General features: G+C 35.0%; 1 protein-coding gene across 1 annotated transcript; it reads right to left on the bottom strand.

Annotated features, from left to right (window-relative positions):
- Positions 1–8,730: 8,730 nt before the first annotated feature.
- On the bottom strand, positions 8,731–14,421 carry LOC100889740. The gene is made up of 4 exons (XM_003726195.3): positions 14,050–14,421; positions 13,286–13,347; positions 12,112–12,234; positions 8,731–9,573 (listed from the first exon to the last, which is right to left on the bottom strand). Exons 1-4 carry the CDS (start codon positions 14,292–14,294, stop codon positions 9,020–9,022), a joined length of 984 nt encoding a protein of 327 aa, XP_003726243.2. The 5' UTR covers positions 14,295–14,421; the 3' UTR covers positions 8,731–9,019.
- Positions 14,422–18,122: the final 3,701 nt, after the last annotated feature.

Raw genomic sequence — 18,122 nt, 5'->3', positions numbered from 1 at the left:
TGATGAAGCCGTATGAGCGAGAATTCAATTGATTCTTGTCTCATATACAGTTGTCTCATTTACTTCGTTTTCTATTTATATATGTATGCATTATGAAAATGAGATAGAAAAATGTGTATACTGATGGTCATCATGCGAGTAATAACGATTAACTACTCTCATCGGGCTCTCATCATTAATTTTTCTCTTCATTTTTGGGGGTTTTGATGGTGAAGTATTGGGGAATGATTGTACAGGCCATCCCCCCCCCCCACCTGAAATATTGGAAGGAGGGCGGATATACCCCCCCCCCCCCGCCATCCCCCCTCTTTCGGGATCGACACCCATGTCGACAAACCTAGGTTTATGTGCGTCATATGATGCGATTGTGAATTCGGGCCTGAGGGTTTAAATTATAAAGTCAAACACTACCATCTTCTGACACGACATTGCTCGGGGTCTGCTCGCTATTTATAAGGGACGCTATTTATAAAAGACCGCTTTTCATTTAGTAACGCGTTATGGATAGTGGTCCTTATGGATAGCGAGCTTGACCCCATTTATCCACATTATTTTACACCAAGATGTAAATGGGTACCCAATAGCCAGTTCATGCCCATCTGCAGATAAAGGTCATGTGTGCCAAAATTATAAAAACCCACCGAGACGAATACTAAATAAATGCTCTCATTGTTTGATACACAGGTGAAAGTATTCTTCTCAAGAGGGCAAACAAAATGTATCAATGAAGCACCTCCAGCACCTTGGCAGTGATGATTATACAGTGCGTCCCAGATATAACAAAACCGAGAATTATCGATGTTTTATCATAACTGAATCACAATTATTATTAATAAATGACACATATTTGTAAAGCTTAGATCCTCTTCTTTCATTTCATGCAACTCATATGCAGCATATTTCACAAATAAGTGATTAACACAAAATTGAAGAAAGGGTACCAAACAGTCATTTGGCGAACGGTATTTGAACTTCAAAGAGAAAATTACATTTCTAGAAAGTTGATTTATTGGTCTTTCATATGACACCTCAGTCAGGAAAAATGAGCCAGAAATAACAAAGCTCTGTTTGTTTAAAGTAAGATCCCAAAATGTTATTAAACGAATTCGTTTTCACTGACTGCCTGCCGTAGCAACAAACAACAAACTCCGTTTCGTTGACGATCAGCCATGCATGAAGCCTCTCTTTGTTGTTGTTGTTGTTGTTGTTGTTTGGGCAGACTACCAGTGGAACGGATTTGTTTAATAAAATTATAGAAATGCAAGCATTACTTTAAACAATCAGAACGTTGTTATTTTTGGCTCATAAGCACTCCTGAACTTCACCATGGCGTCCCATACTTTCGAGTTCGTAATTAGGATTTGCGCATGGGCAGATAAAGGTCATTTGTTCCTAAATAAGGGAGTTTACAGAAAGCACATGGTACAAATGACCCCAAATATCCACAGATCTTTTGCACATTGAGAAGTTCCACTTTGAGCATCTTAGAATAATAACTGCCAAAGTCCTAGATGTGCTTCATGAATACCTTTTGTTTGCTCTCTTGAAAAGAATACTTCCACCTGCGTACCTTAGAATATACCGTTGGTGCATAAATGAATAATGTTATATAACTTTCATGAGCGCATATCCAGTATTCATCTCTGGTGGGTTTTACCTTTTTGGTACAAATGACCTTTATCTGCCCATGCGCAGATTGTATCTGTAAACTCCCTTATTGTAAAACCGTTGAGACGAATACTGGTATCGAGCTAATGAACGTTATGTAATCAGTATTCATTTATGCACCGACAGTACATTTATCTAATACACAGGTGGAATTATTCTTCTCAAGGTGCAAACTAAAGGTATTCATGAAGCACCTCCATCACTTCGGCAGTGCTTATTCTAAAATGCACAAGTGGGATGTATCCATCGTTTAAAAGGTCTGTGGATATTTTGGGGTCATGCGTTCCGAAGCTATTTACGAACTGGCTTATTTAAAAGGGTGGTGAACAGCACCACAAACGTTTTTCTGCTGTCATGTAGTATATTCAGGGTGCACATGGAGGTGTATAATTTTCCGTCTTTTCCCATTTCCTTTTTCTTTTCTTCTCTTTGAGACCGTGTCGATTTCGGTAAAGCGGGAATGTTGACAAAAAGAGGGGGAGGGGGGGGGGGGGTGAGAAAAGGGAAGATATATGTTAGACAAAGCCGAGCAGCATTCGGGGTAGGCCTGCTTTACACACAGTGCTTCTACTGATCGTACGGGGTAAATTAAAGAGGAAAAAGGGATTAATTATAAAAATGCATCTCATTTACAACCATGACAACAGTGACAGGCATTGTAATGATAAATGCATAAGTTAAAGGTAAAGACCAGTTATGGTAATGCGATTGCATTGTGAAAGAAACGTTGTGGAATCGATCAGAAAAGGCTGATCATCTAGCATATAAGTATTGGTGTGTGCTACAAGGTTCTGGAATCATCAAATGATAAGAAATATGGCCCAGTCTTCGTAAAGTTACAAGCACTGTACACAGAAAGATGTATATGGGACTATATGCATACGTGCGCGAAACGTGCGTTTATCTCTCACAGACCATGTAGATAAACTCATTTACCAAATATATCAATTAGTAGGCGGTTTCCCGGCAAAATTTGTATCATCATGTATTAGTCAAAACATATTCTTTCACATGATTGGTAATAAGAGCTTCCATTTCATTGTTTGAAATTGGGGCGTTTCCAATACTGGTCTTTACCTCACACTGATATAGGGATATAAAAATAATAAAAGTAATGATAGAACTATAACTACACAACATACTTCACTTGGATCGACCAAATCAATTGATTCATAATGTATATAAATAATGTTTCCTCGTAAAATGAGAGTAATTTTAATCGTTTCATTCTTTTAATTAAATGTAACGTTAATTGTTATTGTATAATTGTGTTAAGTAGGGGGACGCTACAAGAGTCCTATCTCGCACCCCCCCCCCATTTACATGGATCATGACAAAAAAGACGATTTAACAGGCCAAGTGCGTAGATTAATGGGCCTAATAAGTTGTAGATCGATCTGGTCTTGGTTATGCAGTTGATTTTTAGACTTCTATGCGTTTATAACAGATAATTATAATGAGTATAGATGTTATTGAGACCTTTGATTTTGTATATGTAGGCCTATGCGATACATAGTCTAGTTTAGATATATCAGAAACATTTGGGGGACCTGAGAGAAGAAAAAAAAGAAGTTTTGTTTACACTACGGACAGAACATTTTTATTGATACACAGCATTACTGTGATAAAATGAATCCTTGAATTCGAAGGGTGCGCCACCAAGTTGGCGCCACCTACCGGCATAGAAGCGTAGTTTCGTTCCCTGCCGGTAAAGGTCCTTGAATTGTTGCGACCATTTCTGTCAAATGTCATATCTCAACGAGTTTTTTTTTCCATATTAGGCTCTCCCAAACAATGTTTAATGGGGAGACAAAGGATATGTTATATTATTAAAATATTTAATCATAAAGATATAATTATACAACATTCAAACCGTGTAAAGAAAAATATAACACACACAGCACATTTGAAGACAATGGAATATTTCGTGTAAATTACTCTTTATTGATATACTCAATTTACTAAACACACAAAGAATCGTTGCATAAGAGTACAATAAAACTGCAACACCCATATTCATTTATTTCTTAACATATCGTCTGTGTTGCAACTCCCAATTAATGCTTTTTTATTAAGATTCTACTTGATTTAGCAACATAAAACCTGTTGTGTTAATTTTTAAAGAATGAAGTAAACACGCATGCCTATCGTCTTATTAAAATACAAACATCCCCATGAAAATGGAGAGCAAGTCCTTATATTAGCCAATTTAATAGTCCATATGTTTATTGAATTTTTGGTGAAACAAACCTTTATCACTGAGAGGATTCTTTTATTTAGCATCTTTAACATCATCAAAATTATGACAATAATACTCAGCTGCAACCGTGCTATTAAAAAAGTGTTATGATAAATCTAAGTGTATACTAAGTTCTTTATAAAGAATTATTTATCGTCTTGTGAACGGGACATAAACGATGTATGTTTTGTAAAACGTACGCACCCGAAATTATATATATATATATATTTTAATTTTTATTTCTGCATAATTTCAAATACAATAACTGATAAGATAAGATAAGATTTTGATAAGATGTTATTTGACTCTATCGACCCCCTTCAGGGGTATGAGAGCACAACATATTTACAACACAATACAGAAACAAATATAAAACAAATTAAGATATGATAATGAAATACATAGACATAATATATACAATTGTTATATTTCTATAACACAATAAACATGAGCTAAAGACAAAGTATACACTATACAATTTAAAGTTATATTCTAAAATATGACGTGGTTTGGTTTGTCTACCTCTACGAGTAACTACACTTTTATTAACAAAAATAGGACCATGCCTTTCAGCTTTAGGAACCAACAAAAAGAATCGTATTATTACTGTTATGAATTTTACAAGTTTCTTAATTATTTAACGCTAGATCTATTAAACAATTTGTCCATGTGAAAAGTGATAGGGTTACTCACAACAAACTGTCGACCTAAGTATAACTGCCTTTCTTTCTTGAAAAAGGGCAGACAAAATATATTGAAATTCATCTCCAAAAACCTTTAAATTACAACAAAGACATTCAATTTTACTTTCTTCAGGATTATTTTCAAACCTTCCATTATTAATTGGTAAGCAGTGTGACCTGCATCGGAATCGACACAAAGTGATCGCACCTCTTCTATTCAACTTTACCAGATACTTTTCAAATAAAATTTCGTTCTTGATAATTCGGTAGTTAACACAAATGCGATTTGACCAAAAATTTGACATTATTTCTCGCTTTGACATGTCAGTCAACCTTAGCTTAAGAGCAAAAATCTACCAGTCTCACCATAAATCATACAGTCAGGTGTATATTTATTGACATTCAATATGGCCCTTAACAATTTGCGATGACAAATTTCAATCTGACTTAAATCCTCAAAACCCCACACCTCACAGCCATATAAGAGTATTGGCATGATTACTGATCAAATAACTCACACTGAATATCCAATGATAATCTTAACTTTTGCACCTTTAAGGTCATTGCAAATGAAGCTTTTCTTGCCTGAATCACCTGTTTTGATATTGCCTTTTAAAAATTACCATTATAATCAAATTTAACCCCAAGATACACAAAGTCATGTACTACATTGATAATATCGCTCCCATACTTGAAAACTTGGTACTTGCGTACCTTCCCTCGAGAGAATATCATTATCTTTGTTTTTTCATTATTCACATGCAATTTCAATTTCTCACAGTAGTTAGACAGAGCATCCAAAGCCATTTGGAGTTCCTCTGGATTTTCTGCCAAGATAATAGTATCATCTGCATATAGCAATGCATGTAAATTAATAAATAATTCTTCATCAGAAATTTTATTAAGAACATCAGAACACACCTCATCATATAAATACCGTAAATCTTTAAATTTGGTTCGTATTTATCCAACAAAATCATTAAGATAAATTGCGAAAAGTAAGGGGATAAATTATCACTGTGCCTTACCCCAACACACGACTTAGCAGAGACATACATATTCTTAATGGCTTTACATACCTTGCCGTTTAATCCTGACAATAACAATTTATACCAAAGGGATGCTCGATCTATCATATCAAAGGCTTTTCTAAAATCCATAAAGGCGCAATAAATCCTCATTCCCTTTGACAAATATATATCCAGTAAAGATTCCAACACAAATGCATGATCCATTGTGGAATAACCTTCGCGAAAACCCGCCTGTTCTTCTCCAAGTACAGATTCATTTTTAAAATATAAAGTAATTCTATGATTCAATATTGAAGTGAACAACTTTCATAAACAGCTTGAAAGGGTAATACCACGATAGTTGTCTGGATCTTTGTCCGACCCTTTGTTTTTGAATATTGGAACAATCATTCCAACACACCAATCATGAGGCACTATTCTACTTTCTAGAACTATATTCAAAACAATTGTTATCACTTCCAGAACCTTACCGGTTACGTTTTTCTAATTTGATCAATACCGCATGATGAATATAATTATGTAAACGTAAGGTATGATACAATTTTTCAAAATACGATATCTGAAAATGTAAACGTATGTTTTAATAAAAAATATGTAAATAGTAATAACTTGATGTCAAATTGTGATTTACATATGTACATATTATAACGAACTTCATATTTCTATAATACAAGTTAAATATTATGAGTTTAGAGTATTTTCCTAACTAACTGTGAAATACTGCAGGAAATCGCCATAATAATAAAACGACGCTTGATTAGGATGGCGGCCTCAAAAGAAAAATCTTCAGGTGAAATTTAAATGAAAATGTGTTCATACGATCTTTGTGTATGAGTCTCTGTGTGTGTGTGTGTGTGTGTGTGTGCGTGTGTGTGGGTGTAGCGAATGGTGCATGTGCACGTATCTCTGTTTTGTACGATGGGGTAGAAAAATGTTGACTTTTCAATAAAGGAACAAAGCATACGAAAATTAAAACTGACTTGCAATGTGACCAAAATATGAGATACCAATAATGACATATTGTATTTTTAAATCAATAACGTTCATTTTTCGATAAATTTTTTTTTAAAGACATTCTACAGAAAAACGAGAGATAAGCATTGCATTGTTGAATTCGGTGAAGAATTCCAAACAAATTCGGCCCAGATAACTTGCGGCATATTATTTACACATGCAGTCTCGCGGGCCTTCTGTCAAGTATGTATTTGATTGAATTGGATGAATTTATATCTTTATTTATACACGGTTAGAGAATACCAAACTGTTACAAGACTGATTTCCATTGGGGCCGTGTAAAACAATGTAAATTCATCAAATAAACATATCATTTATGAACTTTAAAAAATAAATAAAAAGAAATGACAATGGTCCATCAAATGACATGTTTAAAACAAACAAGAAATAACAGGAATAAGATAAATATATTTTGAAAAATAACAATAGAATAGTATTACCGGAAAAGAATATGTATATGAATAAAGATAATCATGATTTGCTGAACAAGAGTAATATTGTACATATACTACACATTCAAATTGGTAATAAGAATTGTGCTCAAATAAACTGCTGGTAAAGACATATAACATTGAGAATAATCAAATGTTGCTCGACAAGATACCACAAATATTCAAAATAAAAATAAAAAATAAGAATTATTAAAAGTTCAAGTGATATATAAATGATTACTATAACAAAAAAAAATCAGTATTACAATTTAAAATATGATTACAATTTTAAAAAGTCAATAAAAGAACACTTGAAAGTAACGCAAAATTACAAGCAAAAAATATAAAACTCCATTATGTAATCATTGTCAGATGAAATGAAATGAAGTTATATTATATCATATAGAAATTTAAAAATAGCCGAGCAGATGCATACACAACAAAATGATTTCAAATAACACGAACATGGACACACCAAAAAATGGAAGGAACCATTCGAAAGTTCATAGACATATTGTAGCATAGTATATTATACATGAATAATATATGATTATAAGTTGGTTAGTCTTGTTGTGAAACTGTACTTGCACTTCGTGTGGTAGTAAATTCCTCAGGCAAGCGCCTTTATACACAATTGTGCGTTTGGTACAACCCGTTTTAGGCTGGATTGTCTAAACACATACTGTTGATTGCCACTTCTCGTATTATATGGTCTTTCTCTGAACGAAAATTCAATCGAATAAGTAGGGGCTTTTTTATTAAGAATATTCAACACCATTAAAGTGATATTTTCTTTCCTTTTCTGTTCAAGCGTATCCCATCCAAGTTATCCAGGGTTTCCGATCTTTCTTGATACGACTTTATCTAACCGGAGCATGAAAATTACATAATGTTGGAACAAATGTAACAAAGAATCGGCATTAGAGCATTTAAAAACACTTTTCCAATCAATGTTTCCTAGGTCGCTACAAAAGTTATTTTCATTGAAATTCTTATAAGTTCTATAGGTCCTACAAATATGGTTAGGAAAGGATTTGCGAACCGTACCCCATACAATATATACAAGTGAGTGGTCGCTCATGAACGACGCCAGTTTCGACCACTTTCATACAGTTGGAAGTATAAATTAAATCAATAAGGGTAGATGAAAGCGGTATTACCCTCGTGGGTTCTTTAATCAGTTGACTTAGAGAATAATTTTGGTAAATTTCAAGTAAACGCTTTGTATAGCAAGATAAAGGGTCTGCGAGTATATTGCAATTGAAATCTCCTAAAAATATGATATCTTTTCGTTTTAACAAAATATTCGCAATGACTTTAAGTAGTTCGATGCTTGTTCCAGGGGGGTCTATACCGAGCTAAAACAACCATGGGTGAAGAAATAGATCGCTTCACTTCAACAGCAACAAGTTCAATATCATTTACAAAAGATCTGATCTTAGTTTGTGGCTAAGTTTATTTCATTAACGTATATTGTAACCCCTCCGCCATTTCCATGAGTTTATACATCCGATGTTCAGAATGGTAAGCACTTACAGAATTTACTTGTGAGTGCTGTAATTATTTTGCCTAAATTTGCCATCTCTTTTGGAACTACATAAATGTATTTTTGTCCCCAAACTTCAGAATTTTCCCTTAACATCAAATGTTGCATATTTTTTTGGGTAAAATATAATGCCAGTAAAACTCGATATGAGGTCCATATAAGGTTCATAATGAACTTACATTTGCATAAAATTGAATTTATTAAAACACAAGAGTTTCAAATTTCTATTTGCCTTTGTTCCACAACAAAACTGAATACCTCAAATACTGTCATTCTAAACCTACCAAGCGATTCTGTGTCACTCCTTAACAAAAAAAACACATTTGGAGACTCGCTAAGGCAAACACCTAAATGTGCATGCTTGTACACACTGTATTTCAGCCATGAATGTGCGGTTTGAATATTTTCTACATAGGAAACAAATCATTAATGATACGGAAAATATTAGGGTCCCAATAGAATGCATTCAAATAGAATGCATTATGGGCCAACTCAAAGACGAAAAGAAACAAGGCGAATTGGGTCATCTTGCTTTGGAGATCTTCGAGGAGAAAATCTGGGAAGGCGTAGAACAAGGCACAACCGAACATAGCAAGAGCCAGCTTGAAGAAGAACACAAAGAGCAATGCGATTCGAATCTCCTTGTAGAGAAAGTCGGCCCTTCGAAGATTTTGCTCATCGTTTTCCAACGGCAACAATCCTCTGAGTTGATTGAAAGGTGCGTTCATGAGGTAAAGCTTGATCCAGAGAGAAAGTGAGATGAAGATGGTAACCGAGTATTGAAGACGTCCCTCCTGGTATATGGTCATTGCATTCTGTGCTACGGTCAGAAACCAAACGACGATAATCACGTTGTTCATCAGGTTGCTTATAGACCGGTACATGTCAGAGGCATAAGCCGTACTGAACGGGAACATCATGTAGACAATCTTCTGCACGCGGCTATAGATAGGAAAGATGTCTATCATAGAGAAAACGGAGAGATGAATAGAAAAAGATGGTGCAAAGGAGTATAGAGAGAGAGAGAGAGGGAGAAAATTTAAAAAAAGCAGGATGAGAGAGGAAATAATTTATACAGATAAAATTATAGTCATCACAATGATCGTTGTCTTATCATCAAATGGTATTCTCGAACATACAGAATAAACCTGACAACATTATACAAAAAGATTAGGGCACTAAAAATATTAATAAATGGTTCTCTATGAAAATGCCCATTTTTTCTCCCATTTAAAGAACCACCACACAATAAAGGGTATAAACAGTTTTATTTTTTTTTAATTAAAAGATTTTTTCTTTTATAGCCCACATAGAAATTGATATGTGAACATATATATTGAAGAGAAATACATCAATTCAAAGGACAACTCAATCCAGGGATTTTTATGTAATAGGCATATACTGGTCATAGGCTGATCGTCATCATATGCTGCATTCTATAAAAGCTGGATTATATTCCAAAAGCCAGTTATTATGAAAAAGTACATAACCACAAGCAACGTATGGAAACTATTTTTGGGGAACTACGTGACAGCCTAACTGATGGACAAGACCAGAATTCTAAGCACCGTCGTACTCCATTCAATATTAATCATTTTATTGAATGATCCGGTGCATGTTCTCTTCTCATATAAAAAAGGTCAAAATACTTTTTTTTTTAATGTAAACAATGGTCTGCAGATCTAGGCAAATATTAAGGTCGATTAATAATAGTAATAATAATATTCCGTTGTTATAAAGCGCCTAATACATCAACGATTTCTTTTAGCGCTTTACTAATATATTATTGCCTCGGTCATCGGATTCAGGCTTGATTTTTTGATGGAAATTTTTTAATTTTATTTATTTATTCTTTTTATTTAAACAGGGTAACTCTCTCAGTATTAATACTGTTTTCTGAGAGGCCCTGTACACACAAAATGATTACAAATACATGAAACAACAGTGTTGAAAAACATCTTTTATTTCCAAGTTTTACCTGGATTTGAACTGAACTTCGTCACAAGTTTCATTTACAACCAAACGTCAGATGGGGGTAAACTTCACAAAACTTACCATTGATGGTAGCTTTGCCATCAATGGTAACTACCATGGGAAACTTGATTTTGATTGGCTGTTGAGCCCTGTTGCCATAGTAGTTGTCATTGATGGCAAAGTTACCATTAATGGTAAGTTTTATGCAACTGGGCTCTGACGTCGATTGAGTCAGGTTAAGTTTTTTTGAGGAAATTTAGATGAATCATTGTCATGTCATAAATAGATGTCTAACTACAATGACATCTGAAAGAAGGTGATATTAACATGGCTCAATGTGGAACAGTATTATGTCCAAAGTCAGCGGTCAAAGCGAAAAAGAAGTCAATTATTTTGCAAAAACGTCGGCTGAGTCATTTATCTCAAAAACCGTTCCCTCACTAAGGCATTACTCTGAAATCTCAAAAAAATTGTATTAATGATAACTTAGTATATATTAGGTCAACGGTCGTATGTTGAAGGTCATTGAGGTCAAACTGAAAATTGATATCTTACAATAATTGGTTATGGTGAAAGTTTTCATATCGTATTCCTTGGAAGAATGATTAGAATATACTTATGTCAAAAGCCAAATTGGGGTCATCAGAGTTCATCGTTAAGAGTTTGTGTGGTGTGAGTTGAGGGAACAGGTTGCATGCAGTGTGTGTTTGTATGGTTGTTTATGTGTGTGAAAGGGGGTGTGGTGTGGGTGGGCTAGAGGGGGGGGGGTGTGAGAGTGTTGTGATAGGATGGTAATATGTAACTTTAAACCTTCCTCTACTGTTATTTTGATTATACACTGTTACATGCAAGACTTTTTTTTTCGTCTCTATGTTCATTGATTGATGTAACTTATGCCTTTTACGTCGTATTTCAGCCAATGCCAATGTTGTTTTTTTTTTTTTGGCATTTGCGTGTTGGTTATATTATGCACAACCAGCCGACCCATTATATTGTTATTTTTAATTAAATAATTAATTAACGGCCACCGTATTTTTGAGAAAGTGGAGCTGATTATTAGTATCGTATTGGCTAAATTTCACACATTTTGGGGTCTAAAATTACCTTCATAGCAATTTTAGGTTCTAAAAGGGCACTAGAAATGCCACAGATAAGAATAAGAGCAATAACCATACACTTTGAAGGCATTTGCGGTCGGAAAACAGAACTCAACTATCCATTTAAGCTTGAAGGCGCAATAGGTAAACCTTTATAAAACGTAATAATTCCTATATACAAAATGATGTTGGGGATGGGAGTAAAAAAGATGTATGAGAAGATGACAGGAGGAGATGGTAGATAGAGCGACAAAGGTAATGGCTGTGCTAAAGAGATACGGAAATGTAGTCAGAATGCATTAGTGAGGGTGAATGTGCTGGAAGCCTTTTGACTTTTGGTAATGATTTTAAACAGAAATTTGACAGGTTATGATTTCCCTCTAGAGACTTGAAATCTGAAATCCGAATAACATCTTCATCATATTTACATGTTTTCATGAAAACTCGGGGCCAAGAAATATCAGGGGAGATCCTATACTGCGTTGAATCCAGTAAGATCGCCCAGTTCGCCTTCGTTGCTTCATCTGGTACATGCCGACGGTCATTCAGGTCTGAAATTAATGAAAAGTTTAGTTAATATCAAGTCTTGCGATTATAGGCCTATTGCTTGCAAATTTTCTGTTCATGAGTGCGAGACATTTCATCTTAAACCGATTTAACTTCCGTAGTGCACAAGAGCAAATTCATCCTTCCTTTCAGTGGAACCAAAGGGAAGGGGCGGGTTACAATCAATTATAGGCGTCGGAAGTGAGGGGGGGAAACGCCCCCCCCCCCCTCAAAAGAAAAAAAAGCAGTAAAGGAGTATTAAGATGGTTGGTATTTTTTAACCAAAAAGAACATAAAAAAGAAGAAAAACCTGAATTGAATCACAAATAAATTATATTCTATTCAAAGAAAAGGAAAGTTAACAGGAATTAAATGCCTAAAAACCACGAGATTCCGTGGGCTTAGCCCCTTGACCCCCGCCAGTGCCATGCCCCTGGACCCCACGCCAATTTACGCTCGCTACACTCTTACCTGATCGTTAATACTCCACTTTGAAAAACGTTCCGTGGGGCCCTCATCTACATGTAACATGTAAGAGTGGTGGTGATGCAATTTTTTCTTCTGCCACCCCCCGAAACGTTTTTGCGCATTACGCCACTGCCACTGGAAGGTGAGTGAGCCCCCTGGAATGTTTGCCCCCCCCCCCCCCGATCCAAAACTTCTTCCGGTGCGCCTGCCATCAATCGTTCAGTATGCACGGTTAACTTCTGGTTTGCAGATAATTATAAAACCTCGTTCGAAATTGAAGCACATACAAAAATAAGTTACAAATTTGCTGAAATGCCAATGGTATCATAAAGCGTTTTACTACGTGATGAAATAAAAGATTTGTATCTAATGAGAAACTAGAAGAAAGACTTTCAAGAAATAGACTAAAGGGTATAGTCTATGTCCTATTATGTATCTCATTATGAAAATAATATGTCTTTGTGTACGTAATTTAGCAGGAAACGGTCAAGCCATTGAAATTGTCTCTGTGATCGTGCTGAATCATAATTTTCTTGTTAGTTGTGTTCTTATAATGTCATTGTTATGATCATGAAAGGTAAAACTTACTCTCACGGAGAAAGGTGAACAACGTCTGTAAAGCCTCCGTCTGATTAGTCGAACTCAGAACCCTGAAAAATCAAAGGACATTCCATTTTCGTAATGTAATCAAATTTTATGCACAAATCTTTAAGTGCCTCGTTAGATATGTTTTCATTCACCTCTTACGAATAAGTGTATTTTAATAGTCAGAATGCTAATTCCATACATTGCGTACATTACGTGTTGTTAGGTAGGACAAATCATAATGTTTGTCCTACCTAGCAACACTCGATGTTTGCAATTTCCATTGTAATTATTGCTATGCAGTTATTCATAACAGGTGCATGAAATAATTTGTAACGATGGCTCTAATTATGGAATACTGTAATTAAGATTCATCATCAGAAAAAAAAAAGATATCACTTCATTAAAAGTATTATATACCTGACACGTTAGGACAAAAATTCAATCGATACATGATTTAATAATGTGGCGTACACCCAATACCGAAAGGTTTGATCCCTCAAAAGGCAGATCTATGTTTTTCTAATTTGACAAATCGCGATATTTTTGGAACTGACACAATTGTATTCACTAATGAAAAATAGAGAAATTCCCGTTCAAATGGGAAAATATAGGCTACTTTGACTGACATCTATCAGCTAAGAAATATCCAACACAATTCTTTGTTCATCAATTGAAGCATTTTGAGATGTAATATTGAACTCGAATAGGTAAATAAACACAATTAAATCCAAAAAAAACTTTGATATATTTTTTTCTTTGAATACCTGTAGAGATCTTGAACAGTTCCCTTCCAGTCACGATGCGATATCAATGCTTCAAAGATTGGTCGTTTGTATTTGTCATACATATAGTTTATCTGATTTTCTCCATAGCCGAGTTCACGTAAAACCTCTCTGGCAACACTCTCAGAGTTGTCCAGGATAATGGCTAAGGACTGAATCGCCGAGAAGAAGTTGAGAAGGTATCGGAAGGGCATGTCCCTTAGTGGCAGTCGCGACGGAAAAGCCATTTCTCACTTATTAACGACACGACCCCTAGTTTTAAAACAAACACACATTTCAAAAAGTCAAGTCAACCTATGAAAACTCCACCAATTAATGATATCAAAGGGCCTTTGTGCATACATGGGCCCCTATAATTTATTTGTTAATAATGATAATAAAAATCAAAATAATAATAATGGCCCGAATTCACAACGGAGGTTTGTCGACAAACCTCCTTTGTGAATTCGGGCCTATATGTTCTTGTATAGCGCTCATGTCTGTCAAACTGGACACTCCTGGCGCTCCACGGTTGTTAACAACCCGGCCTTAGCATGGCTGCCATTTTGGCGCTCTAGTATTTAAAAAAAGGAATTAATTCCTGCTATATAGGTAACCATCTACTTCACATGGTTCAAGTATGGCACATTTAGACAAATGTCTTGCCAAAAGACATAAGTGCTGCGGGACTCGAATCGCAATCCATGTGATCTACAATTCGTTGACTTATCCACAAGACCTGCACTGCACATAGAAGGGACGTTTCGTTCAAAATGTTGAATTATTTCTTGTCAAATTTCCAATCTATAAAGGAATTTTGACCGTAATCCTTTTCGGGATAAACTTCTGCAGTGATTCTCTTGCAAACTGACAGAACACGAATTTGCAAAAGCTCACATATTATTTTAAAACTTTATCAGAACTCAACTTTGCGTTTAAAGGTACTATATCCCATTGCAGGCCAAAAAAATAAAAAAGTTAAATTCCAACGGCATTTGAAAGACAATACTTATCTAGAACTTCCCTCAAATCGAAAGGGCTTGAAAATAGCTTCAAGTGGGAAAATAACAATTAGTGGTCGAATCGACTTTAGTGATTGCAATCACCTAATTAATAGTCTGATTTTCAGATCCTTTTACTAAATGGTCGTACATTTTGTGCTGCCCAAACTCTCAATCAGTATAATTTTAGCCATTACAAGTAATGGGATATTGATGTAGACAAAAGCTCATGTACCTATTACAGCTCATTTTATGTATGCAGTTAATTACCTAAAGAAAAAAAAATATGTCAGACAGTCATTCAATAGTGTCTGACATTGAAGTCTAGAAGGTAAACGGGTTTCCTTGCATAATTTGAATACTAGGACACTGCTAATGTTTAAATTTCACAGATAGGACAAAATATTCATAGTTCCTGCAAAGTTCTACATAATTTGATGTTGGCTCCAAAAGAGACATAGTATCTTTAAGGTTTTTACATCTGAAAATTGGGACATATTACGTAATGAGAACAGTTTCTTAGTCTTTACGAGTTAGTCTTTAACGTAACACGAATGTCTCAAATAAGGTGATCATCAACTTCCACCCCTAAGTATTTAAAATCGTAAACCTATTAAATTTTCATTCCATCCATGTATATATTTAAATTGTATGACGTGTACTTTAAAAAATATTTGTAATATTGTCTACATTAACTTTTAAGTTATTCTGAGTGTATCATCTCAGTATCGATTCAACATAATTTTGTTACAATATATACTTAATTCATCAATAATCTAATGAGACGAATATATAACTACATCATCAGTAAACATATTACAAGTACATGTTTGCAAAGACTGAGCTTTAGCATTAAAAACAAGTAAAAATAAGATAGGTCCTAAGACACTCTGTATCATCTCTGTATCTCAACATAATTTTGTTACAATATACTTAATTCATCAATAATCTAATGAGAAGAATATATAACTACATCATCAGTAAACATATTACAAGTACATGTTTGCAAAGACTGAGCTTTTAGCATTAAAAACAAGTAAAAATAAGATAGGTCCTAAGACACTCCCTTGAGGTATTCCATTTGATAATGTTTTAGAGTTCGAAAGTATACCATGACAGTATACCGTTTGTCTCCTTTGAATCAAATAACTAGCAAACCATTTCAACAGTTCATCCTTTATACCATAATATTGCAGTTCCTTAAGAAATACTTCATGGTTAATTGAATCAAAACATTTGGAAACATCTACGAAGCACGCAGCTACTAATTCTTTTTCATCATAAGATTCCAGCCAATCATCTATAGTTCTATGAATACATGTATAGGCTGAATGGTCGGGTAGGAAAGCTGATTGATCAATATAAATCAATTCATTCAAGCGAAGATAAATCAATAATAATAGTAGAGTTTCTCTAGAAGTTTAATTACATGAAGGTTACAGATATTGGTCTAATGTTGGTTGGGTCATCTTTTTTCTCCTTACCCTTATAAATCAGTGTTACTTTGGATATTATTCAGTCAGACGGAACTGAGCCATTAATAAAACTGGCATTAGATAACAAAACCAATGGTTTAGATACAACTGATGCGCCAATAAAAAGCAATTTATAATCTACATTCAAAATGTAAAGATGATTTACATTTCATCTTCTTCAGGATAATCTGCCTCCTTTACTGCTGAAGATTCTTGCAGATGTAGTGCATGTTTGTGTGTGGCGACATAGTGTTGCAGGATGGGGTGTGCAGGTGAAAGGTGCTTATATACATAGAGCAAGGAAAAAGGTTGCCGGAATCTACTTCCCTCCTGTCTTTAATTGTCGCTTCCACTGATGGAACCAGGACGGTGCCAGGTAAAAATGTCAGAGGTAAAAATGTCAGAGGAAAAAATGTCAGAGGTAAAAATGTCAGAGGTAAAAATGTCAGAGGAAAAAATGTCAGAGGTAAAAATGTCAGAGGAAAAAATGTCAGAGGTAAAAATGTCAGAGGAAAAAATGTCAGAGGTAAAAATGTCAGAGGTAAAAATGTCAGAGGAAAAAATGTCAGAGGTAAAAATGTCAGAGGAAAAAATGTCAGAGGTAAAAATGTCGGAGGAAGAAATGTCAGTCGTAAAAATGTCAGAGGTACAAGCAAAAAAAATGTGTGCCGTCATAATATCTCAGCACTTTTATCACACAGAATGTCGAGACGTACTGCTACTGCATGGGCTAGTCTGTTATATTCCTTTCTTCCATAATGTAAATTTTATAAATGGCTGTGTGTTGTATTTCGTACATGTCCTGAGGATAATACAATGTGGAGAATAGATTTTGAAATTTATTTTGTTGTGATCAGGCTTGCATATAATGAATGTCTAACATTTTGTGATATTTTGAATTGGTTGATGTGTTAATGTTTGTGAAACGGACCGGTTTGGCCGGTGGCAGCCTGCAACATAGCCCGTGTAACGTTCCAGAGACGAACAAAGTCCAAACGAAGAAATGAAAATTCTTGACAAAAGTCAAGTTTTAAAGTGAGTAGTGCATTTAGTACAAAATAGTTACATAATCACGAGGAATCACGAAAAGTTTCATATAAGGGCTTGGCGCCCCGAACTCTGCTAAAGCTTTAGCACCTCATGGCGGCAAAGGAAGTGGAGTAAGAATAAGAAAATCAAGAAGTCGCTCCGAAAAGTAAAAACTCGCTCCGAAAACTAAAAACCCGCTCCAAAAAGTAAAAGACCGTCTCGATTCAGAAGCTCATCCCCATATTAAACTCTCCGACAATTATAAATAACGATGTAATTTAAACCGAACCTCTGCAAAGCGCGCGCTTCTCTAAAATATGATGGTGCGGTTGGCATTTAAAAATAAAGTTGAGTTCTGGTCTTGCGATTGCATTGTGAAAGAAACGGTGTGGAAGCAATCAGAAAAGGTTGATCATCTAGCATAAACATGTAAGTGCAAGGTTTTGGAGTCATTAAAATGATAAAATTTTGGCCCAGTCTTGGTAAAGTAACAAGCACTGTACACAGACAGATATTGATATGGGACTACACAAACATATGGCATACAAATCGGGCCTCATTTTAAAGACGT

This window comes from Strongylocentrotus purpuratus, unplaced genomic scaffold (genome assembly GCF_000002235.5).
Source record: "Strongylocentrotus purpuratus isolate Spur 01 unplaced genomic scaffold, Spur_5.0 spur5_scaffold_16, whole genome shotgun sequence".
NCBI classification, from domain to species: domain Eukaryota; kingdom Metazoa; phylum Echinodermata; class Echinoidea; order Camarodonta; family Strongylocentrotidae; genus Strongylocentrotus; species Strongylocentrotus purpuratus.
Note: the sequence above shows the minus strand (reverse complement) of the source record. Positions and strands in the feature narration are given on the sequence as shown.